General features: G+C 44.0%; 1 protein-coding gene across 9 annotated transcripts in view; it reads right to left on the reverse strand.

The window, feature by feature from the left end:
* Window positions 1–25,591, reverse strand: part of Map4k4 (mitogen-activated protein kinase kinase kinase kinase 4) — a 150,703-nt gene that overhangs the window by 14,064 nt on the left and 111,048 nt on the right. For 2 of the 9 annotated variants that reach the window (XM_059244039.1, XM_059244040.1), the window contains exons 13-21: window positions 15,452–15,613; window positions 12,497–12,583; window positions 11,722–11,943; window positions 7,193–7,299; window positions 5,778–5,929; window positions 5,060–5,157; window positions 2,793–2,968; window positions 2,235–2,355; window positions 1,059–1,250 (exon numbers count right to left, since the gene is read on the reverse strand). In XM_059244039.1, coding sequence (XP_059100022.1) covers window positions 1,059–1,250; window positions 2,235–2,355; window positions 2,793–2,968; window positions 5,060–5,157; window positions 5,778–5,929; window positions 7,193–7,299; window positions 11,722–11,943; window positions 12,497–12,583; window positions 15,452–15,613 — 1,317 coding nt within the window. Of the gene's footprint in view, window positions 1–1,058; window positions 1,251–2,234; window positions 2,356–2,792; window positions 2,969–5,059; window positions 5,158–5,777; window positions 5,930–7,192; window positions 7,300–8,309; window positions 8,544–10,845; window positions 11,008–11,721; window positions 11,944–12,496; window positions 12,584–15,451; window positions 15,614–25,591 lie in introns of all 9 variants that reach the window. The other 7 variants (XM_059244034.1, XM_059244036.1, XM_059244038.1 and 4 more) reach the window with 7 other exon arrangements.

Consider the following 25,591-nt stretch of genomic DNA (forward strand, 5'->3'; position numbering starts at 1 on the left):
ATCAATCAGTGGCCGGGCCAACTGATGGCCAAATTTGCTCAGAAAGCAGTTGCCTGATGCTGTCCTCAGAAGGAGACTTTTCCTGTATTTTCTAATGAGGGAACCAAAGTATTGCTGCTGCCCAGCCATCAGTCAAGTGTTTACTTGACAAGACTGGCTGAAATTAAATGTCCGTTTAGACCTCTCTCAACTATTAAACAAATGGACTTGGTAAGTCCCCAAACCTGTGAAACCAAATCACCTGTTTAATTAAGCAGGTGTTCAAGGTGGGCTCTGTCACTGCACTTGGGCATGACCCATTTAAAGAACAAAGGCTCACCCACCTATGACCCAGACTGAGCAGCACATCTATGCCATGAGCACACAGGACTTCCTATACAGAATTTTAAATTTGTCCTTGCTTAGCATCCTCATTTTCTAGATTATCCCCCTAGAGCACATGACTTCTTCAACCCTGAGTACATGGGGATGTCAAGGAAAAAGATCCCTTTATAAGGGTTGGTGAAAACCAGTCATCAACCAACAACCAACCCCTCCCAAAATAAACAAATGAAACCAGGAACCAAAAACACAACCGATGCCTATTTGAAGGAGATTCTCACACAAGACAAGAAGTTTGTGCAGGTAAGGTCAAGTTTACCTAGTCACAGTTTCCTGTATTTTATAAACTGGATAAAGAATGAAGAGGCAAACTCCACAGATGACTACAAGGATTTCATGCTAAATACGTAATGGAGCCGAGAACACAGCAATCATTTTATTTACTTTAAAAACAAAAACAAAAACAAAAAACGAACAGAATAAAGCAAGCCATGCAACTATACTTATCTAGAAAAAGGAAACAGTGAACTGGCAAGTTTGGGGGAATCAATCCATCTAGGGTTAGGGATCTGTATGCAGATCTGAACATGTTACTTGGGACTGAGGAGGAGGGCAGATGACAGAAAAGCAGGGGGAGGAAGAGGGAGGGGTTTCTGGGAAGGGCTTCTTTGCAGACTAGCTCCTAGGCAGTGCTGGTCTAACCCCAGGAAAGCGGCCAGCTGTGGGGTGAGACATACCTCATTAGCAGTGAGCTTGTCCTGGGGTGTCTGTGGGGACATGGTGGGTGTCGGCTGGCTGGAGGATGGGGAGGAAGAGGTGGAGGAAGTGGAGGAGGAATGGCTTTGCTGTAAGAGATCTGGCAAGAGGTGAATGCGCCCCGCAAAGCCATTGCTCTCATGATGGCTGGCACGCTTTTGGTCAACTGTACTCTGTAGAAAAAACAGGCACACTGGTCTCGCTCAAGCACTGCTGACATTGCTGACAACCCTACTGATAACTGCTTTGTTCAAGGTGCTGTGTGACTTTTCAGACTGTTAAATTACTGAGGAAAATCCAAGGAAATTAGCCGGAATTGCTCAAACTTCCTTGCCAAATGCCCAATTGGAGCCAATTGAATTCAAAGTACCCAATGCAACCAAATGCAAGTAGCAAGTGTTTCACCTGGTTCATTTGCAGCAATAGCATGGAAGACTATCCCCTTGTTCTCACTGTAAACCTGTCTAAACTGCCTCTCAAGAGTACCCTGTGGTTTCTTTGAATCCTGGTTTTCTCATGTTCTTCCTACTTTCCATCCAAATATACTGCTGTGGCATGAAACACTCAGGGCAAAATCCCATAGCCGAGAGAGTGCCCTGTCCTACTTCAACGAGGAGCCTATCACTTGGCTGAAGTCTACGTTAAGAAGGAACACACAGTTAGAAAACATCCTGGTCCAAGGAGAACACATCTTGCTTCACCAATAGAGATAACGGTCTTGGACCACAGGAGACCTGCTCATCCTCGTGCCCCGCTCCTGCTGCAAGGCCACAGACACTTAGGGCCAGATGCCCCAGCAGAGCCTCCTGGGGCCTCTTCCAGGCTCTGGGTCTGCACCTTCACTCTGTGAGCCTCCATAGGACTCCCTGTGGCTTTTCTACCACTCCAACACAGACTGTGAGACTCAGCATGGGACTTGGATGAAGGCTGCCACAGACATGCAGGGGAGCAGCAATGTGCGGTGGAAGACTACTGGCTACCTTCGTGGCATGCAGCACACACCTACCTCCCTAGCCCAGGGCACCCTACCCTCAGAGTTGTGTTAACATGAAAACAGATGATGATGTAGAAATAGCATGAGTGAGTGAATGAGCAAGTGGGTTAATGACTATAGGAGAAGCTCAGCCTCTGACAACAGAAAGAAGAGACACGGGTACCTGGCGGACAATCAGGGTGCCCTCCTTGGATGGGGTCATGGCTGGCTCACTTTCGACATCATCATGAACAATCATAGTTTTCACAGATTCTGTTTCACCATTGCTCAGATTCAGAGATGACCTGTGGAGACAAAATCCATGTCAAGGACATCAAGCTGAACCTTGGTACCATCTCAAAGCTGTGAGGTGAAAGGAGGCAGCAGGCATGAGTTTCTTCTAGGATAGCAGGGATTTGGCTTCATCCCTCTGACAGAGAGTTCTTTGCAGTTTACTTTGCTCGTAAGCAAAACATTAGAATGAACACTTCTTTCTAATTACACTAAAACTTCCCTTTTATTGCACCCTTAAATTTAGAAAACCAAAACACATTATGAGATATTGTGAGGAGGCACTGACGTGTGTGTGTGTGTGTGTGTGTGTGTGTGTGTGTGTGTAAGCTATATTCTACTGAGTTCATGAAAACGACATCGGACTTCTGCGACAGTGTTAGGGTAAAAGGCTGCAGCAGAAAGCCGCTCAGAGGGAAGACTCTCATCTGCTAACACAGCAAGCACTGACGCTGCTCTGGTGTCCTCTGGTCCCGAGGTGGAATCATCAGCTCCCTCCTGCTCCACGTCCTCCTCCTCCTCATCTGTGGTCCCAGACTCTTCACTGGAGGAGGAGTAGTCTGTCACTTTGTGAGGTGGCCGTACATCCTCCACTGCTCGAAGCTCTTTGGCCAATGCAGTCAAGTCCTAAGACAAAGGATGGAAAAGAGAGTTAGGCAAGGGAGGAGGCGGCAGGAGGAAACAGGCGATGAGCTCTTCAGGCTAACCGCCAGTAAGTAACCAGGGTCGGTGTCAGATCGGAGAGGGCTTTGTGGAGATTGGTTTTCATATGAAGGAGTTTGTATAGTTTTTGATAGAAAAAGGCAGATGTCATAGGCAATCAGAATACAACGATCTGCTTATGATAAGCTGACAGCATTCTATTTTCAAATAGAAAGTAAAATTTTATGTCTGTTAAGTCTTGAGACAGGGCCGAGGCTTTGCTGTGCAGACGAGACAGGACTAGAGGATAGCATTTCTTTTAGGGGGACTATTAGAACACCGGCTTCTAATTACACAGATCTGAGTTAACATATCTGGGTTTTCTTCCTCCACATTTCATTAAGACTCCCGAGCCTGTAAGACAGCGGAGTACCTCTAGCATACAGTCACCCCTCATTTCCCTCCAGGGACTACCACCGTCCTGAATTGGGGCATTGGCGGGGCGTGTGTGTGTGTGTGTGTGTGTGTGTGTGTGTGTGTGTGTGTGTGCATGGTGGGGTGGGGTGGGGTGTCTGATCTGCCACATGCCATGGTAATAGGCTAGGTAGTTTGCCACTGGCCTTCCTTCTAGAGTTAGCCACATTCCCTGTAATATGAGCTGAACATCAGAGGAAAACCTCCTAAACCTGGCTTCATTTCTCCTTACTGTGCTGAGATATTTTAAGATTCTTATCAATTTGCTAAATCTAATTTCCCAGAGTGATGATTACTTAGTCCTCTCAATACATTCTGAATCCAAATTCACTTTTCTACTTGGGAATTTCATTTAAAAGCCATGGTATTTTAAAAACCACTATACAGTTGTTTTTCCTTTCTGTTTAAAGAGCAGTTCTAACTTAGTTTTCTTCTTTTATGCAGCTAAGAGTATGTCTTTTCTCTTTGAATTTGAGCCTCTGAAATATCGGGGACCAAGTCTGAGCCCACTACATCCTGTTAATTATCTGCAGCATCCAGCAGTTCTAACACTGGTGTTTCAAAGAGGTAAGTCTGCTAACAATAAATACCTGGAGCATGGTTTATCTGCTAAAACAGCTGATTATCATTAAAGTCTAGTTTGTAAAGTCTAGAAAACAGTAAGGCAAGTTGAGAGCAGAGTTTAAATTCAAGCCAAGTTAAAAGGCAGAGAGAATGTTGCTGAAGCTAGACTTGCCAGAGTTAGGGCTTACCACTTCACCCTTCAGGACCCGGCAATTCATGGAGGTAGCGAGGGAGGCCATCGTTGATGAGGGATGCAGAGAAAAGGGGAGCAGACAGCAGAAAAAAAGGGAGGGGAAGAAGTCCAGAAATCAGTTCAAGCAGGAAACTAAAACTTCAACAGGCTTCAATCCACGCCCCACCCCCACCCCAGTCACACAACTAATGACGATGACAAGAAGGGAAGGGAGTAGGAGAGGCAGTCACAGCCATCATTCCAGAGACCAAAGGCAGCACTCAAGCAACCAGAGGTCTGGAGAGCTGATTTACGACAGCTCATTTGGAAAGCCAGTACTGTGAATGCCAAGCTCATGGAGAATAAGGTTAATGCCCAGCAGTGATGACTCTGTGTGTGTGTGTGTGTGTGTGTGTGTGTGTGTGTGTGTGTGTGTCTGTGTAGAGGGGCTCCTAGCTTTTACTTAGCACTACTATAAAGTAACTGTTTCCTTTAAAAGGGCCTCTCAAATAAAACTCCATTTTGTTCTGTACTTCCCTGTAAAGAGGACTGGACACAAAGTATAAGGCTGAAGTTGAAAAAAATCTGCTCCACTAGGGACTTCAGAAGTGAGATGCCTAAAGGGAGGATCCCCAAGTGCATCCTGCTATGGGACATTCCTTCTACTTCCTCACACCAGAAAAGGGCCATACAAAAATCAAACCACTGCAGGCTTCTCAATCCCTTTTTTTCTTCCTTCTTTTTCCTACAGATTGAACTTAGAACCTCCTAAGTGCAACCCCATACCCTAGCCCTTGGCCATATTCTTATTACAAAGGATTCACTCAAGTTTGAGACAGAACTGATTGACTTTACACAGTCCTTACAGCAGGCTTGAGAGGTCGAAATACTTCTTTTTTATCTTCAGGTTTTTTGGCTACATTTTCAAGGCGCTGAGATGGAGAGCCTTCAGACTTGGATGATGCTGGTAAGAGACAAAAGAGCAGAAATAGAGAAACACACATATCGTAAACTGTCCCAGCCCCACTTCTGTCCACCAAGCCTCCCATTTCTCCCTGCTGACTTCTGTCGATCCCATTCATAGCAAGGTCTCCATGGAGTCTGAACTTCATGCAAAAACAAGACCTAGGGACACTCTGGCAGACATTCTGATGTCTTACTTAAAATCCTGCATCTGTTTCATGGATGCTCACAAGTACTATGAAGAATACAGTAAAGGGAGTTTTTAACTACTGTCATCAATAATACATACTGAGGATAGCATAGGCCTCAGAATTCAAACTGGAAGAAATGTGTTCAAATCCTAGCATAGGCATTTAGCTAATTTACTTTAGGCAAGTTATTTAATTATACTCAGCTCTATAGTGCTTATGGTGCTAGGTGTATGTGGAGCTTTGAAAACACAGCTGAGTAAAATTATAGTGACTACTTATGATTACCTATATCCTTAGCAATCTATGCCAAAGAATCATTTGTGAAACGCAGCTATATGCAAACCCAGGTCCCTTTTTATGCATGGAGGTCTTCTGATCACTAATTACAGCCATAGTTGTTCCCAGAGAAAGGGTAGGAGAGATAGCCTACATCTCACTCTGAAGCGTTCACCAGAGCCGCTCTGAGACCCAGGATGGGAGCCAGGCTGGGATCCTGAGTTGCTGGACCCTGAGGAGCTGCCACTGCCTGGCCTGGGGACCAGCTTCTCCACTCTCTCCCACAGGAGACGGGGCTCAATACTGCTGTTAGAAAAGAAGAGAGAACAGTGTCATTCCAGTATACTATGGCCTGAATGTGTACATGATGTGGAACGTGGGGAGGAGAGAAAAATCTATAAACAGCATTTAACACACAGTGTTACTGAAGCACGTGAAATCCTTAGTATGTGTGAGGTGTGAGCTACATACAACAGTCGAGAGCTACAACCACTGCTGTCCTAATCAGAGACCCAATTCTTGACTGGAAATAAACTTGACTTAGATAATTACCCAGAAACCTGTCTGTATCTAGCATGCCCTCACTCACCCATTACAGCTCTCACACTCTGAATGTCCACAGTCCATTCTTTTGTCTGAGATGTGTGTTGGAAGCAAAACTGGGGAGGCTTTCCTGCTATGGTCAGACCCACAGCACACATTTGCTGGGGAGAAGTCGTGTCCGGGACACTGTCACAGGAGAATGGCAGTCCTCTCTAGTCATCAGCATTAAAGGGCTGTCTGCCGATTTTGAATTACCATCCATCTAGCCACTTGTAACTATACCAAGGTTGCCAAGAGGACAGGTTCAATGTTGACCAAACTGCCAAACACTTAGCAATGATAATCTAGGGCAATGCTGGCAAATAGAAATTTTCAGTAAGCTGAACATGGAACACTCTCCATATCTGACCATATCAAAGCTGTTAGCAGCCCCACATGTGACCAGCACTACAGGTGACACCAGCACTTGAAACATTCCTGATACCCTACCGAGGAAGTGAGGCGCTACTTTTATTTCACTTTAATTCAGTTAACTTCCAACTTAGCCTTGCATGGCTAACAACTACAGTGTCACGCAGAGCCGTCCCCACCCCAGTGGTGATGCTATTCAACTAGCTTACCAGCCTGCTGAAGACTGCTGTCACACTGACTTTGCTGTGATTTTCACACCAGTTTACACCTTCACAGGTTCTTTGAGACTGAAAATTCCCTCAATTACAAGTTTCTCAGAACCTGTTCCCAAGTCCTCCATGCTGTATTTTACAGAGAAAAGTTGTTTCATTTCAACTAAATACATACCAAGATTTAGATCTTTTTACTACAGATCAATTTGTTCATACTAATGAGGTAGGGGTGTGTGTGTGTGTGTGTGTGTGTGTGTGTGTGTGTGTGTGTGTGTATGCCTGTGCAAGAAACAGACCATGTCTTTTGTCTAGAACTTCAGTATTGGGAAGAGCACATTTATAAAAATTGATCACAGATGACTGCACATGCAGAGCACATCGGTTCCTGTCATTCTTCTTTTACCTGGTGGAGTTTCTTTGTCCTGCTTGGCTATTTTGCTGTCCACTGCCCTGCAGTGGGGAATCCCGACGGGATAAGACAGGGGAACGAGATGTTGTTCTCACAGGAACCTTCAGGTAGGAAAACACAGCAGTTAAAACTGAAGACACACGCTGAATAACCAAGCTCTCCTCCTCAAAATGCGTTCTAACACAGTCCTCCTTCAGTTGCACACCTAACACTCAGCCTCTCCCTCGCCCAGCTCCGCCCTTGTCCTGCCCTGATCAAGAGCCTGGACACTCTCTACATCCTGCAACACTGAAGTGATGTCTGGACTGAAGCTGGTGGCAGGGAACATACAATAGCACTTGGCTGAGTAATGTCAGAATCAAGAAATAAGCTCAAAGAAATCAAACAATGGTCTACAAATAGATTAGCAGGAAGCAAAGACTGGCAAAGAAGCAAGAAAATATTTTAAAGGAAGCAAATTCCAAGTGGAGGAAAAAATACACTAAAATATGCCTTTTAATTTCATTTTGCTATTAATTACAAAATACTCAACTTTAAAATAAAAATCAATTTGTTAATTTTTTTTTCTCACAAGGTTTTTTCTGATATCCTTGATATACACAATAATGGGTAGCTTCTGTATAAATTTCCATTCTATTTATTTTAGAAGCATGCTGTCTACACTTTTCCTCTAAAAAAATTTTTTTAAGATTTATTTATTTATTGTGTATATAGTGTTCTGCCTGCATGTATGCCTGCACACCAGAAAAGGGCAGAAAAGGGCATCAGATCTCACTATAAACGGCTGTGAGCCACCATTTGGTTGCTGGGAATTGAACTCAGGACCCCTGGAAGAGCAGCCAGTGCTCTTAACCTCTGAGCCATCTCTCCAGCCCCCAATTAGATTTTTTTTATTAAATTATGTTTAAAACCAGTTAACAATAAAAAATAATTGACCATTGGCTAGATGTAACTGCCTAAATATGGAATGTTTTTCCCACTATAAAAAGTTACTTTGAAATTTCATTACCCCTTTAAATCTGGTGAAGTCACCATACCCACAATCAAAGTAAACAGTAAGTTTTCAAATAAAAAAGTAAAAGCAGCACACATCTGTCTTTCTGCTCCTTACCCTTGGAGGCACCTCGTCACTGTCTGATCTAGACCAAGCCTTTTGGGTGGGGTCAGGTACCTCCGACTTAGAGTCAGAGCTTTGACTGAGCACCTCACTGCGGGAAGGTGGACATGGGTCCTGAGAACGAAGATGGTGGTGTGCGAATTTGGGAGGAGAAGGGTCACTGAAGGAATGGGATCTCGAGACAGGGGAAACATTGTTCTTGAGAGATGCCAGGTGGGACCACTGTACCTTACAAGAAAACAAAACACAAAACATTCAATGCTTTCTGCATACAACTAGCTTTCCTGGTCAACACTAAATCCAGAACAGGAGCTAGCAAAGGGAAATATGAATCAGGGCAGCACAGAGTCAGGCGTGGAGCAGCAAACCGGTTACGTTCTGATGAAGTGAGAGAAAGGGCAAGTGCACACTCAGGGAACCCGGGGCCCAGACACACTGCAGACAGCAGGAACAGGAGCATTTGCAGACCAAGAGGAGGAGAGCGCACACATGCCCATCCAGGTCAGTGCAGAGGAGGAGACCACAGGACGGAGGCACTGCCACACTGCACACCTCCCCACCACCCTCACAGGACCCAGAGTCTGAGAATCTGACCGAGAAACAACAGGACACATCGTCAGCAATCAAAGCTCTTCCTATTTAGAAAGGCTGTAACAGTAGAACTTAAAACACCGACTTTTCAAATACACCGATAATTTTTTCTTATTTCCTCCCAATCTTCTACACCCACTAATTATGAAAAAAAAAGTGGGATTAAAATTTCTTTAGCAAAATATCTAATATCAAGTCACCTCAGGCTGACCAGTGTTGGAATGTGCCTTTCAGTTTAGAACTCAAGAAGGTGACTATTTGCCAAGTGAATTTATTCAGTTGCTTTTAAAAACATTCTCTCAAAAATCTATGAAATATTTTCAATAAATGGTGTGTTGCTGTTGTAGAATAATTGCCCAACAATACAATTCTTGTAACTCTAGCTACATACTTACTAATCGGTGTATTTAGTGCAAACTGAAAGTCCTAACTTGCTTGACTTCTGCAGATATAGCCTGTAGCTAAACCCCAGTGTACAATCTCTATGGCTCACAGATAGATCCAAACAATCCTAGTTTTGGTATAATTTCATACTACTAAAGTATTTCAAATGTTCACTGGGAAAGCATACAAATGAATGTGTCACCAAGGAGCAGTACATGGGACTCAATGTTAGGTGTCACATGAGAAAGTTTCCCTCTAAGAACACTTCACAGGTGCTTGCTTAGGTCAAGAGCATTCTCAGCAAAGGAGGAGGAAAAGAGAGACTATTTCTAAATACTGTATTAATCACTCATGAAATTTAAAAATGAGTCCACATAACTCAGGAACTCTTCAAGTCTACTTCCCATAGATAAGTTTGCCCCTTGGGTTGGGTTTAACTTTCAAGACAAATGCTTCTTGTGCATTTAATATACATCTCACCAGGACATAAGCTCCATGTTTAGGAGCAAGTGGTAGCCAAATTCTTCTAATTGAATCTGTCTCTCACCCTATTCTCTATCTTTTTCTTTCCATCTTTTTTTCCTGGAGTTCTCTGCTGCTGCACCCACATAAACCCCCACCCCACACACTGTGCCTCAGATCTGCTCCTCTTGATTCCTTGCCATAGCACCCCACTGTGCAACAGGAGAATTTGTTTTTGTAAGCACATTCAGAAGTAACAAGTGCAGGGAAGCTTGGGATCTGTCTGAGGCAGCCTGCAGTACAGAACAGAGGAAGGACCTGAACCCTGTCTTCAGGGAGAGTAGGAGTCAGGGCTGGAGGCTGACATTCAGCCTGAGGCTTTGCCATCTACTTTCCTGTCTAGACAAGAGGGCAGCTTTTCTTTTGACCACTCAGATAAGGCAGAATATGGTACAGACTGAAGGAAAGGTCATAACCTTTGTCCTGACCTCCTCCAGGAAATCAATTTTTAACCCATTGGTCATAACCTATTTTGAATCTTGAAGTGTTTGTGAATCTGGTTTAAAAAAAAAAAGACTTTCCCAGAAAAATCTACATATTCAGCCAAATAAATATAATTCTGCATGGAATTACAGGACATCTTCAGTCTCCAAGGGTCCTCCAGGGAGCTGGGGACCACAGGGGTAAAGCACTTACTTTAAAATGTTTGAGAGAAGAGCTTCTGGATCTCTCCAAAGGTGCTTACACAATAAAACCAACTTTGTAAAAACTAGTGAAAAATCATTTGTTTAAGAGGAAGGAGGGACTTCACATCTGAGTTAAGGAGGGGGAAATGAAATTACTGACTAGAGGTATTCCTAACCAGCTAAACAAAATCTTTAAAAATCCGCAACACTCTTTCCCTACAGCTGAATGCACATCCCCCTCCTTTACTATACAGCTCCGGCAGTCCTTTTCTCTCCCCAACGTGACAATGAACTAAGGGTGGCCCGGTGAGCCACTATGCCACTATGCCCATCTTCAGCACAGCAAGGGCTGCTGCTGCTGCTGCTGCTGCTGCTGCTGCTGCTGCTGCTGCTGCTGCGGCTGCTACCTGTGGCTCCGCTGGTCTCTGCAGGGCAGGGTGCACAGACTCGGAGTTGCCATTGGAAAAAGATTCTGATCGGGAAGGCACCGGTGGCTCCAATCCTCTGCCTGTTTGCTTAGACTGGGCCTCAGGGGAGCTGTGGTTAGTCTTTCTAAATCTATCGTCCACCTGCGTCAGAGAATTAGAAGACAGACAGAGCTCCATGTTAGTAGGGGAAGCAGAGATGAAGAAGGAAGTCTAAAAGCAGGACATCAAGAGAAATTTTGTTTTCTTCAGGTATAAGAAAAGAGAGAGGCAGCTGTGGGGGAGCATAAAGCAGGGCTAAGATTTGATATAGGATTTTTAAAAACTATGAAAATGAAAATGAAGCAAAGTAGCCTCTAAGAGAGCCTCAGTGCCCGGTCTCATTACTGTAACCCTAAGAAGAGTTTGTCCCCTGACTCCTCCCCGTGAAGGTGGATGTAGAAGAAGGGTGCCATCTACAGGCCAGAGCGGCTCAGTACTCCTGGAAGCAACCAAGGCCCTCTGTCTAGTCCAGAAAGGAACACTAGGAACAGCATCCTAGTTCGAGGCTCTGTGACCAACTGCACCAGCTGACGGAGTAAGAAATCAGGCTGAAGGTCCACTTCATCCTCATATGAGTCTTACACCAGACCAACATTTCTCTCATTCACATGCTAGAGAATGATGGTACCAAGCACTCCTTTGTGTAGTTTGGCTTTCAACTCCTCTAATATTTGTGAAACGAGGCACCCCCATAGAAAACAAAGGCAAATTTACTGGTCCAGTCTGGCATTCATGGGCCAGCTCTCAACAATCGTGAAGGACGGCTTGGAGCCTATTCAGGACGGACATTTAAGCAACAAGTGAAGAAGAAGATACCTCCCGAGCTCTGTCAGCAGGGTCGTAGTGAGGCTTGGGCTCTGGAGCATGATAGCTTGGCTTGCTCCTGTCCTGCTGCGGCTGCTGCGGCGGCGGCGGCGGCTGCGGGTGCGGCCTCCTGTGGTCGTGCTGTAGAGACAGGAGATATGCTTGTTCTTGTTGCAACTGCCTCTGGAGCCTCTCTGCCTGCCGGTGCTCCTCCATCTCCCGCCATCGGCACTCCTTGGAGAGGGAGAGGGCAACACTGAATCTGGGGACCGTGGCGAGCTCACCTCTTCTCTGGGCCCCTTCTTGACTTGGGTTTGTTTAAATAGCACTTTCCTCTCTTGTATAAGAGCAAGGCAAATGGTTGGGATTTTAAATAGTATGTTACCTGTGTAAAATTTCACAGCATTTGCTAAATGTAACACCACTGCAGAGTAAAAGAATTCAATTAAACATCAGATTCAGTGGTATATATACACACACACACACTCAGCAAAAATTCTACAGCATGTGCAGTGAGCCTGACACCTTCAGCATCTTCACAGTCACTGAATGCCAAGTTCTGGTTAACACTTGATAGGCATCTCCCAGACAAGAGCAGCTGACTTACTAACGGGAAATAAACAAAGGCAGTTTACTCTGTGCTTGACAGCATGACCACAGAGGACATCTTCACTAGAACCTGGCTTCCACAGCAAAACCAAAGGGTCTGATGGTCACCACAGCTGGCTGACTCAGGGGAGGGAGCACGGCCCTGTGGCTAGGGAGTGGGACAGAGGCGGGGCGTTACCAGTAACATGGCCTGCTCCTGGAGCAGCTGCTGCTGCAGGATCTCCAGGTGCCGCTGCTCCTCCTCCAGCTGCCGCCTGATGTACTCCTGTCACACAGAAATCACCCAGCAGTCAGTACATCCAGAAGGAAAGCATCAGAGTCACCTGGGTGGGTAACCAAGCACTATGCCAATGAGCTTTACAGCGAACTCACCAAGGAGTGAAGGCCTAATCTAAAAACAATCTCGTGCTGAGGACTTTTGCAAAGGCTTCAAGCTGGCCAGTGAAGTGCAGGGAGTCTGACACATTCGAGGGATATACATGGCAGTGTTTGAGCACTGCTGTACGATTCCAACACACAATTTTAAAGGAGGATGTCTTCCTCTTAAGATGCAAGACAGACTCCACAGAAACTGTAGTTTAGGGTCAAGGGATTCTGATTAGTAGATATCTGCTTAAAAGGCATCATTTTAAATAATCATGCTTCAGTAATTTTTGAAAACTAAAAATCCAAATCTGTTTAAGACCTAAAAACCAAAGCAAACCAAACTTGGGCTTTTGCTAATGATTCCGAAGGTACCTGGAGTCACTATAGTCTGAAGGATATGGCCAGGGGTCATAGGCTATGGGCATTTCTCTACAAGTAAACTGGCCCAAGCTCTTGGTGACGAGTTTGTGTGTTTGTGTATTGTGCACAGGCATACGTGCACAGGCAGATTGATAATGGCAGTGGCAGAAAATGACCAATCTGTATCACAATGGGAAGAGGTAATAACACAGAGTATAATACACAGGGGGAGTGACGCTATTGTGACATGCCTAAAGTCCAGAGTTCAAGCTCCAGTTCTGGGGAAGGGGTAAGTGAGAGGTGGGAACACACTCAAACTTGAAGTTGTACACATCCTATTTGGACAAAGAGATTAGGAGCCTCTAAACCCAGTTCCGTCAAAGACAAGCCATGTAGCCTGCTGCATACATTCAAGCTTCCATTATTTGTTTTTTTCATTTGAGAAATGGAACATGAACTAGATATGAAATAACTCTCTAGAACAAGAAGCCTTTCCATCAGGAAAACAAACACTACTACCCCACATTAAACAAAACTCCCCACCTGTCCTGGAAGGGGAGCAAAGGAAGGGCACCTGGATCACTGCTCCATGGAACTAGGTTCTGTCTCTATAGGTGCCTCCTACTAACTAGGCCTTATTTCATAGCACATGCCCTGAAGTAAAAAGCCAAAGACACGGGCTGAATAGATGCTTAAGTTAACCAACAGTTCTGCTCAGGAGAATACCAGACAACAGAGAAACAATGGCCTGTAAATATTCTCAGGGTGCCACATCTTACAAAGCCAACTGAGCCCCCAAAGCCAGGTCCCTTTCGCTTACTTACACCTGACTCCCCAAGACCATGCTAAGCCTTTGTGATGGACATGTGATCTTAGCTGTCTGAGAAAGGGAATCTGAATCCCAAATCATATTTTTTGAACAAAACAACTAAATCCTAACTTGAAAGATCAAGTTACTATACTTGTTTATGTTCTACCTTTAAAATACAAGGAAACTTGGTGTGGGGGAATCACATGCTATCCAAACCACAAAGATCCTGGCATACGATAAACACAGAGAATATGACTTATACACACCTGTGTGGGAATGCAATGTGCACTACAGCAAGTTTAACAGAGAATTATTATTTTGCAATCAAAAAGAAAAAGCAGAGTAAAACAGAACCATTTTTAAGAAATCCTTAAAATGCAGGGTACTTGCTAGTCACAAATTTTTTAATGGTTCTTAAGATTTCTTTATATTTTATATTTATGAGTTTTCTGCCTACATGTATGTTTGTATACCATGTGTATGCATTCCTGGAGAAGGTCAGGAAGAGGTCATTAGATCTCTGGAACTGGAGTTACAGGCAGTCGTAAGGTGCCCTGTGGGTACTGAGAATTGAAGAGCAGCCATGCTCTCAACTGGGAGTCAGCTCACCAGCCCCCATTCACAAAATCTGAAAAACTACAACTGACACCATATATTAAAGGTGACACACCACCCTCAAGCCTCCCATCCTAATCAACACAGTAACACCCCAGGTGACTTCTTGACAAGTGGCATTTTCACAAATTTGTACCCCTCAGGTATAAACATGATAAAAATATTACTAATCACCACTGCAAACAAATCAACACTACTGTTAGGGTCAAGAAGTAGACAATGACACTGTAAGCTGTAGCACGGAGGTTCTAGTAAACACTGGGATATATGCAGACCCTTGAAGGCTCAGACACTCAAGGTCCAGGAGGAGGGTCAAGGACAGTAGCTGGATCACATTTGGAAATTAAAATCATGGTCTGTAAGTACTTTAAATTTGAAATCCAAGTACTATTCAAATGGTCCCCATTCATTGACTTTTCTTCTTTATTCAAAGCTCAAAACAAAGAATGATCAATTTAAAGACAGGAAAGCCAAAAAAACTAAAAGTTATTTTTTTGTTTGCATAATGGTTTAAGAAATTTACAAATAAACTATAGAAAGCAATAATAAAATTACAAGCATTACAAAAAAACTATTTTTTGTTAAACTATACCAAAAAAAATCTTTACTACTATAAATATATATGCAAACTTACTCAGCCACTAGATATTTCAAACATTTATTAGAAATTCCCTTACAGTTGGTTTTTAATTTCCTTGTGTAAAAACTTAATATCACCCAGATATCTGGAGTGCATAGTATGTAAGCCAAGCCTGTGAACATACACTCAAATCTGTCGCATGCCACACTCGTCAAGACTCTGGCTCATTTCAGAGGGTCTCTAAACTGTATCAGCTTTTTTTGAGGATAAGGAGTCGAGTCATTCCTGTTTCCAATGTGTACATGTGTGCACACCCATGTGAGTACTTCTGGCTGCCAGCCCCCAGCTCGGCAGGCTGACCAACGCCACAGATACCTGTTTACCATCCTCTGTAAACTAACCTGCTCCCGTTCCACTCGCCTCTTCTCCTCCTCTGCCCTTCTCCTCTCCTCTTCTTCTTTCCGCCTTCTCTCCAGCTCCTCCAGACGCCTCTTCTCCTCCTGCTCGCGCCGTCGCTGCTCCCGCTCCTGCTGCCTCCGGGCTTCCCGCTCTCGTCTTTGTTGCTGCGGAAGAAGAACTGTGGGGTTACCTGGCATCTGCCAGCTGTGGGTCTCACAGATGTGCTGACAGTGCTAAGCAGGGGTCAGTGAGACCAAGCTTCTGGACCCTACCTCCACTGCTCAGTTATCTACATGGACCGTGTACTGAACAGCTTCTCTGTAACTACTGGTTGAAGGTGTACCGTCTCTTTGAGTCCTTACAGGGTTTGGTTCTCCACTTGGACAGCAATCATCCTCACTGCCTACTGAACCACACCACTTACGGTTATTCATGGGCATCACTATCTAGGACTCTTAAATCAGAACAAAAAGAAAGAAATGATTAAAGGGTAGAAAAAAAGGACAAAAAAAGGAAGACAAAAATATCTTAAAAATTAGAAGCATACATGAGGGAAAAAAGAACAAAAAGAAATAGGTATCAGCAAAAAAGGAAATATCACTATTACTGCTAGGAATATCTCAAAACTCCCAGGGAGCACATGTGAACTTCTATGTCCCTGGCTCTGTAAATTACTTAACATTTAAAGATCATTTGTTGCACCTAATATAATTCTCTTTACAACCCTAGGAAGTCAGGATCTCATTCCTACTGTACAGAAAACAGGCTCAGAAAAATAAAATGACTTGTCCAATGTCACCAGCCAAAAGCCCCTGCTTGAACAGCCATTCTGCCTTTAAAGCTCATTCTTGAAGTCCACACCACCCAGCACCCCACTGACAGATGGAGGGTACAACCAACTCAGCGGATTCGGCTGCCCTAGACACACACAGTGTGCAATGTGGGTAATAGAGCCACTTCCCTGTTCTTGCACAAGGACACAGCACCTGTCAGTACAGCACTTACATGCTGTGCAGTCTAAAGTTTATTAGTTCTTTCTACGAATATGGGAAATGCTAACTCTCAACCAGCACTGTCCAATATACAGCCTCTAGCTACATACTGCCACTGAGCATGTAAACTGTGGCTTGCGTGCCTAAGAAAGTGAGTCCACTAGTGGCTCCTTCACTGGACAGCACCTCTACAGAACACACAGTCACCCACTCTCTCAGGAAGAGAAAACTGATCCAGTTCACAAATTCTATCCATGACACCATGGCTAACCACAAGACAAAATAAATAAAAGTATTATATCAAAGTTTACAGAGGGTACATACCAGAAGGATTTGTTTGTTAGAGCTTAGTACCATTCTGAACCCTCTCCCCCACACTCAACTAGTGTTTGTGGAAGTAGGAACTGACGTCCTCACATGTCCTGCATGTATGGTGCCTGGACAGGCACTGGCGTCCCACTGATACTTGTGCAGTCTTCCCAACCAAGGTCTGAGCTGGCCTGCAGGCCTGCTGCTGTGCTTTTTGTCTCGGTGTCGGCTTTTAGAAGCATTAAGTTAATGAACACAACTCACCAAAGTTGGAGGTGAGGTCACAAAAAGAATGGAGCATCTATTTCAAAACCTCCACAGTGTTGATGGCAAGAGCATCATCATTCAATTTCAACCATGCCATACATTTCCTGCTTGTTATTTGGTAGTGTGGTGGTATTGTATTCCCCAAAATATTGTGTACCCTAATAAATTTATCTGGGGTCAGAGAACAGACAGCCACTAGATACAAAGGCTAGAAAATGGTAGCACTCACACCTTTAATCCTAGCATTCCAGAGGTAGAAATCCCTCTGGATCTCTGTGAGTTCAAGGCCACATTGGAAACGGCCAGGCATGGTGACACACGCCTTTAATTCCAGAAAGCGAGCCTTTAATCCCAGGGAGTGATGGTAGAAGGCAGAAAGGTATATAAGGTGTGTGCCTTTCTCAAAAACAGAGTGTGTTTCTTGTAAGGCGAGCTAGTGTTGGTTTCCCCTTCATAAACGTTGTTGAATCACATGCAGTTTCTGGTCCTACGAGCAAGAGTTGTTTTCTGGTAAGCAAAGTCACTATTGCGCTCCCATTGCCATACACAGTGCAACTAGCACTCGCGTCTGTTCCCAGCAAGTACAGTGTATTGGACGGAAGAGAAGCTACTGTTCTTGTCAGGTTCCTAAGCAGAGTTGAACTAGATATGGCCTGTGTGTGTAGGAAGCACAGTTCTTTTGTTCTGAGCAGAAACTAGAAGCATTTGGCTGGTTAAGCTTTCAGGCTTCTTAGCAGCAGTTCAGCTGACAGCCATTGGAATAAGAACACAGAAGCTTCCAGTCTGAGGAAACAAGACCAGCTGAGGATCTGGCGAGGTGAGATAGCTGTGGCTTGTTCTGTTTCTCTGACCATCCAGCATTTCACCCCAATAACTGGCCTCAGGTTTGATTTTATTAATAAGAACTTTTAAGATTCATGCTACATGGTAGCCTGTCTTTATAGCTTTTTTTTTAAAAAAAAATCTTTGAAAAGAAGAAAAGTCAGATTGTATGTTCAAAACTCAACATAAAGAGGGCAACTGAGAACCTGTGTACTGAAATATTCACCAGGCAGGACCTTCCTGCACTCCGCTCTCTTCCAGCCTTCTGGTCTATGCCTTGAGCGGAGGGAGTGGAGGCCGAGGAACAGTCCTGCCCTCCGTCCTTTCAGCTCAGGTCAAATGCACAATTCCATGTCCGTAATTGCCAGAGATACAATACCTTTATTCTTTCCAATAAACTAGGTACAAATATAAAAGGACTTCCTCCTACCATAGGACTCTATGAACATGCTAACATACCTAAAAGAAACTCAAGAATCATACTTAAAATGTAGTTCTGGAGCCCTTTCCCTTCAAAGTAAATGGAACTACAACCTTTCATGTTCCCTATACAGCAAAAACAAATAAACAAACAAACAAAAAAACCTCATCAGGCCACTGCATATAATATACAACAGCTAAGAACGAAATCATTTTCCTAACTGCGATAATAAAAATCATGGTTTTTTTCCAATTGGGAAAAGTTGCTTAAAGTATAGCTATTTAATTCCACTACATATTCCTGGTTAGATACCTTTTCCAAAGGAAAACATCTTTTGAACTTTCTGGTTGTGTAAACTATATTACAAATGAAACGAAAGACTTCTGGTAGATGTGAAGCCGGGATTTGAAGACTACTCTCTTATGAGATGCACTTTAAAGCCTGGGACCGATGACTTTCTCCGTGAAGTCTCCAGGATGAAGAGACAGGCGGTGGGCTCTGAGAGCAGCTGTGTCAGAGCTACAGCCAGCTGACAATGCAGGTCACAGCAGAAGGGATTCTCTAGTGTGACGTCTGCAAAGGGACCACCCCTCTCCTGGAGTGTCACGGGGTTTGTCAACCACACTCAGGACAGGCTCCATGCCCAGGAGTAGGTGGCCAATACAAAGTGAACTCCGTCACTGGGGAGGGGGAGCCTTCTTTCATTTGGGCTTTTTTTTCCTTTTGTCTTAGTGGCTTGTTTTGATTTCTGAGAGAAAGACACAGAGAGAGACAGAGACAGAGAACATGAAGTTGGGTGGGTAAGGAGGTGGGAGGAGCTGGAGAAGGGGGAAACATGATGAAAATACACGGTATGAAAAAATTATTAGAGAAAAAGAAAGAAAGAAAATTCACAATCTCAACAAAAGTAGGCTGGGAAGAAATACAAACGTAAAGAATTTCCCTCAACCAGACAAAGGGCAAACCAAAAGGAGGAAGGTAGCAAGTGTCTACAACCTTACAATGTCTCATTAGCTTCAGAGAACCCAGGTGCCCAGGCAGTGACTGGATCAGGCCACGGGACAGAGCACACCGAGGCTATTTTACTAAACGTTCCATACATCAAACAGCTACATGGGTTTAAAAGGTCCTCTGGACTCCGTGCATCCAAGGTGGGGTGGGGTCAGGTCTCAGCTGTGCTTTGTTGATTTCCACAGCCTCCCATGTGAGCCCCAGAGCACAAAGGTACTGAGGTGTTGGGCTCTGTGGAGATACACAGGGGTTTAGAGTGGAGACTTTAAAAAAGAATTACCAATCTTCAAAAGAACTGGGCTTCCCCATTCCCAGCTCACCACTCTGAAGTGTGTGTCTTGGCACAGTGAGATGAAAAGAGAAACGAGGGGATGAGGAACTGAGATGCCCTGTGGTCTAAAGGGGACCAAGACACTCCACTCGGCACAGAAGCAAAATCTGTATTTAGATTTTACATTGGCATTTTGATGTTTTTACGATGTCTGAGAGCTGAGAAGTAGATATGTGTCTGTGAGGTACACACACCAGATGTTTTGTTCTGTTTTTCTGTGTGTTTAAAATCACAATTCTCACTCTGAAGGGATGAACAAGACTTGCAGTCTTGCCCACAGGAGTTCTACTCTTCTTTCTAAACAATATGCTTATGGAACTGTTTGAGTAACTTCCTACCAACCAACTTCTCCCAACCAATATCCACTGTACTACCCTCTCCTGTACGCCCACTCTAGTCCTAACAGCTTCTAGTGAAATGCAAACGACATTTACAGCTAGCCATGCACAGGGAACTTTCCCAACAGTCTTTCAAGGAGTTATTACCTGCCTTTCTTCTTGTCTGACCTACCACCAAATCATAAAGCCATCTTGTTATAAACTCTTCCTTATTATTAAGGAAACCAACCATTCTCTTTAGTGTTGGTGAGCAACACTCCTGCAGCTTTCCCGTCTACATGTTTCTCCAGTAATTCTGTATTTACATCCACCAACTTTCTGGAAACCCATTTTCACTCCCCTTGATAGGATTTCATTTATTTTTCAGGGACAAATTCTCTAAGCAGTTTCATCAGGAAGATTGAAAAAGGTAAAAAGCTTAAGAACCTGTACATAAAAATCTTTATTACTTCTCAACAGAAAATTGTAGCTAAGGAAATAATGTCCCTACAAGCCTTCCTGAGATCCTGTTAACATCTGATTTCTGGTACTGAACACTCAGAGACCACTGGCTCTCAATACTTGGACCGCAAACTGCCCTTCTCTGCGGCTTTTAGTCCCTGTCTTCATTCAGGGACTCGAAGATGACGACATATGGACCTCTGCACAGGCCTTTCTCTCTCTCTTTGTTTTCAACCATGTGTTGTGTATGTAATCAGTCTTTCAATTCAGAAACTTGTACCTGTTGGTTTTTGACTTTGGTTTCCTACGTAGCCCAGGCTGGCTTTGAGATTTCAATCCTGTCGCCTCGTCTCCTAAGTGCTGTGATGACAGAAATGCATGTTTCTCCGTTCTGGAAATTGTGTTTCACTATTTCCTGTACGTTCTCCCTATCACACCAATGCCTTAGGATGTCTATAAAGGCTACGTGGGGCTCCTGGATCAATTGGTTTTCTTTTGTTCTACTACCCATCAACTTGTCTTTTCTTCTTTTCCTATTTTCTAAGAGTTTTAGAACACTTCAGGAAATCTTATTTTTTGAATATTCTCCTTTCACGACTATAATCTCAATTTTCTATGAAAATTTTGGTGTGTGTGTGTGTGTGTGTGTGTGTGTGTGTGTATGTAAGAGATGGTTTTCTCTGTTCTTACTTTGTCTCAATCGGCTCTGTTGTTGGGGACCAAATCTGGGACCTTGCATGCACAAGGCAAGCACTCTGACACTAAGTTCCCTGGTCTCTCATTGTAAACTCTTCCATGATGAAGACACTGCTCAGTGTCTGTGGCCTTGGCTGAGCACTCCCACTCAATCCATGAAAAGTACCCTGTGAGTGGTACCCAGACGAATAACACCTCACAGTCCTGACCGCTTCTTACAGCTTTAAGGTCTTTGCACTGGTCAGGGTCTCCAGGGAGGAACTTCACAGTATTCTGGGAATCCCCCTACAAAGTCTGGGGAGAGACTGTGGGAAAGAGAGGGCATTTATAACGGTGTGGCTGCACCAATGTGCGAACTACTGAGGTGTGCACGCTGGCAGCCAACTGACTGAAACACTCACTGAAGGAGCCCTCTGCAGTCTGTGTGCTCAGTTAGGCCTCATGCTGAACCTCTCTTGTTCTCTTCCTCAGAAGATGCCTGCTCTTGGAGAACACAGTGGGTGAAAATCAATCTCTCTCTCTCTCTCTCTCTCTCTCTCTCTCTCTCTCTCTCTCTCTCTCTCTCTCTCCAACAAACCTTGCTTTCACCCATTACTGCTTCCAATGCACTACCTAATTTCCACATTCAATCTTCTCTCTTCTTCTTGTCTCTGGTTTTTATAACATCTTAAATTTTTCTCAGTCATTTCTGTGAGATTTCTCAGTGAAAGAATTTTTAAATTGTTCTTCAAAGTCAACATGATTAATTTTTATTCAATTATTATAAATAATTAAAATTAATAAATTTAATTAAAATATACTACATTAAAAACAAGCAAACAAACAAAAAAAAACTTCCGGGGCTGGAAAGGCAGCTCAAAACTTAGGAGCACTGGCTCCTCTTCCAAATGACTCAGGTTCAGTTCCCAGCACCCACAGGGCGGCTCACTCCAATTCCAGGGGATCTAATGCTCTCTTCTGGCCACTGTGGCACTGTATGCATACAGTGCACGGATATACATGGGTAAAACACCATACACGTAAAATAAAATAAATCTTTAAAAAAAAAACAACCCTCAATTATTGACGGAAAGCTTTCAAAAGGCATTTTTTCTTGTAATTTCAAGTGAAACTCTTTAGGGATTTAAGTTCTTTGAAAATATAGTTATATTTAGCTTCTTTCCCCCTTCCATGTATAAATCACCTTCATAAAAGGAATATATGCTCTTGTATTACATATATTGATATGATATGATATGATATGATGATATGCTGGGAATTGACTCCAAGGCCTCCAGCATGACAGGCAATGGTCAACTACTACTGAGCTCCCCTGTCAGCCTGTGTGTTGTGTTTTTTATTAAATCCAACCCGTGACAAGCACATGCCATCCTAGAGAAAACTGTTGACTGTACTCAGCATCTCACATTCAGAGTGATGGAAGACTGAACTATCTATGCAGAGATGAAACTCAATCAAATCCTGAAGTAATTTTTGCATATAGTATATACAGGCTTAAAAGAATAACTGTTATATGTGGGTAGTGCATCATAGTTTCAAAGCACATCCTCTGTTTCTCAAGCTAGAAGGTCTTTGGGTGTCCAAGATGTCCGAGACTGAGAAATCTCACGTCTAAGGATCCATTTTCAAATGGGTACAGCATCAAAATTTCCCTTTCTTTTCAGAGATACACACAGGGCTACCAATGACTGACTTATCCACTTGAAAAACCTGTATTAACAAGTATATGAAGATTTGAACAGAAAAACTCACAAGATAATGGGCACATGTAAAGATTCCTGAGACTAGGCCATTAAGCAAGTCTTGGCTAGGAAAGGAATAAATGAACAAGCCCAGTGGCCAAGGCAAAGAACAAGATAGTTTCTTTCTTACTCGCTCTCCATTGTAGACTTGACTATTCACAAGTATAAAGTATAAACTGAAACAAGAGTATAAAACTGCTACAATTTAGGGAAGAGAAAAAGGCGGCAGGTCTAGAAAGAGTCACCAACGTTCAACCCCTTAGGTAGGTGGAGCAGTGAGTGGTCTCAGCAGCAGCTGGAGAAAGGGCAAGTGCACACTCAGGGAACCCGGGGCCCAGACACACTGCAGACAGCAGGAACAGGAGCATTTGCAGACCAAGAGGAGGAGAGCACACACATGCCCATCCAGGTCAGTGCAGAGGAGGAGACCACAGGATGGAGGCACTGCCACACTGCACATCTCTCCACCACCTTCAAAGGACCCAGAGTCTGAGAATCTGACCGAGAAACAACAGGACACATCGCCAGCAATCAAAGCTCTTCCTATTTAGAAAGGCTGTAACAGTAGAACTTAAAACAACCAGCTTTTCAAATGTATCTCACTGTCTCTCTCAGGTTCGTTTATTGTGTATACAGTGTTCTGCCTGCATGTACGACTGCACACCAGAAGAGGGCACCAGATCTCACTATAGATGGGTATGAGCCACCATGTGGTTGCTTGCAACTGAACTCAGGACCTCTGGAAGAGCAGCCAGTGCTCTTAACCTCTGAGCCATCTCTCCAGCCTCCTAAATCAATCAATCAATCAATCAATCTCCCCCCCTCCCCTCTCTCCTCGAGACAGGGTTTCTCTGTGTAGCTTTGCGCCTTTCCTGGAGCTCGCTCTGTAGACCAGGCTGGCCTTGAACTCACAGAGATCCGCCTGCCTCTGCCTCCCGAGTGCTGGGATTAAAGACTTGTGCTACCACCCTCTGGCTCCTAAATATCTCTTAATAGATGATTAATATGAAAGGCCAGCTTCTTGAAAGAAAACAGCCTAAATGAAATGACTCTGCTATTAATACCTATAAATATATACTAGCTTAACCTTGTCACTGTTTTATCAGTTTAATAAAAATCAAACAAACTGAAAAGCTGCACGATGCTGTAAGAATGGTCCCCGAGGTCTCTCAAATCGTCCTCAAGGGTGCCAGAGTAAATGCATACTTTCCAGCTGTGCTTCAATTACCCAAGCCCTCACCAGTTTGGTATTGAAGTTAAAATCTTCCCTAAGTCTGCCGTGTTGATACAGCTCTACGGCCCATTCAAACATGCCCTGCATTTACTGGTGTTAGTACTACAGACTCTTCCAGTATATTCTATTCTCCGCCATTCAAGAGGCCTGAGGACATGCTACCGCACACATGTGACTAACCCTGTGCTTGCTTATGTTACAGTTTTGATCACCAAATAATGACAGGATTTTCCCCAAAGAAAATTCTCTTAAGGTATCAATGTTTGCTGAATTTGCCAAATTTAACTAAAACTAAAAGCACAAGACTGTATGTCAAAAGAACACTCAAGAACTTACAAGAGGTTCTTATAAACAAGACAGCCACTGTCTGAGAAACAACTGAGCCACTGCTGGCTGGACAGAAGCAAGGCCTTAGCTTCGGGGCACACTGGCTGCTGGTCTCTGGGAATGCTGCAGATCAGGACAGCTGGAGCTGGGAAAAAGGTAGCACCGGGCCAGTGTGGACCCTGATGTCAGACGCTAATGATTTGCAAAACAATGGCCTTTTGTATGCGAGGGCAAGTGAGGAAATGGTTCTTACTCCTTTGAAATGTGTGGAAAGCCTCTGAAAAACTTCTGAGGCAAAGGAGTTCAAATTTTCCCTTCTATGATCTCAGAGCCAAAAAACACAACAGACACATGATGGCTTATTAACTCTTACTGAGAAACTGTCTTTCCTAATGCTGACCCCACTTCACAAAGAAATTGTCTTTTCTCTCACTTCCCTTTGTCTTTTAATTTACTCACTTCTTCTGGCCCCTCCAAACTGGAATAATCCATGTGTCCTGGGGAGAGGAAGAACTCTACTGAGCACACACTCCATGCCCACCCTGGCTAAGAAGGAAGGCAATCCCCAGTAACAAAGCCACAGCTGAGATTCCGTGACTAAATGCTAGAGAAGAGCACGAAGGAGAAAAGAGTTTGTTAAACAGCCACAGAAAGAACATAGGGGAAGAGCGGGTATATCCTACTGCAGGGTTCAGACAGGAAGAGCAGAGAGAAAGGAGCCAAGAGCTTTAGTGAGAAGACTGGCCTGTGCAAACTCAGCATGCTCTCCCGTTCTTCCTGGGACTACAAGAGAGCAACAAGAAAAGCAGAAAGCAAAAAATTCAATCTCGGCAAAACTAGAAAACCGATTCCAAGCCATCTAGGAACTGAAGACGCAGGAAGATGCCCCTGTGTGGAAGACTCTCCAGGCTGCCGACAGACCAGAACTACCTGACTAGGAAAGCTGGAATTTCTTGCCTGTCCTTTGCCTCCCCTGTGTCTGCCCTACTATCCATGATTTCTAGGTAAATCCTCTTGGAATGCATTAACACTCCTTGGTTCCACTAACCAAGTTTAGGAGGTTATCAGAGAGTGGCACTTCGGGTGTCTAACAGGCTCTCCTTAGCAAAGCAAGGAGGACTTCCTGACAGAAGCATCCTGACTTGCTTGTCCTTGTTCAACCACAACAACTTCATAAAGCTGTTACCATTTTGGATTAGGGTACCCGGGGT

The sequence above is a fragment of the Peromyscus eremicus genome, chromosome 16_21 (assembly GCF_949786415.1).
Source record: "Peromyscus eremicus chromosome 16_21, PerEre_H2_v1, whole genome shotgun sequence".
Classification (NCBI taxonomy): domain Eukaryota; kingdom Metazoa; phylum Chordata; class Mammalia; order Rodentia; family Cricetidae; genus Peromyscus; species Peromyscus eremicus.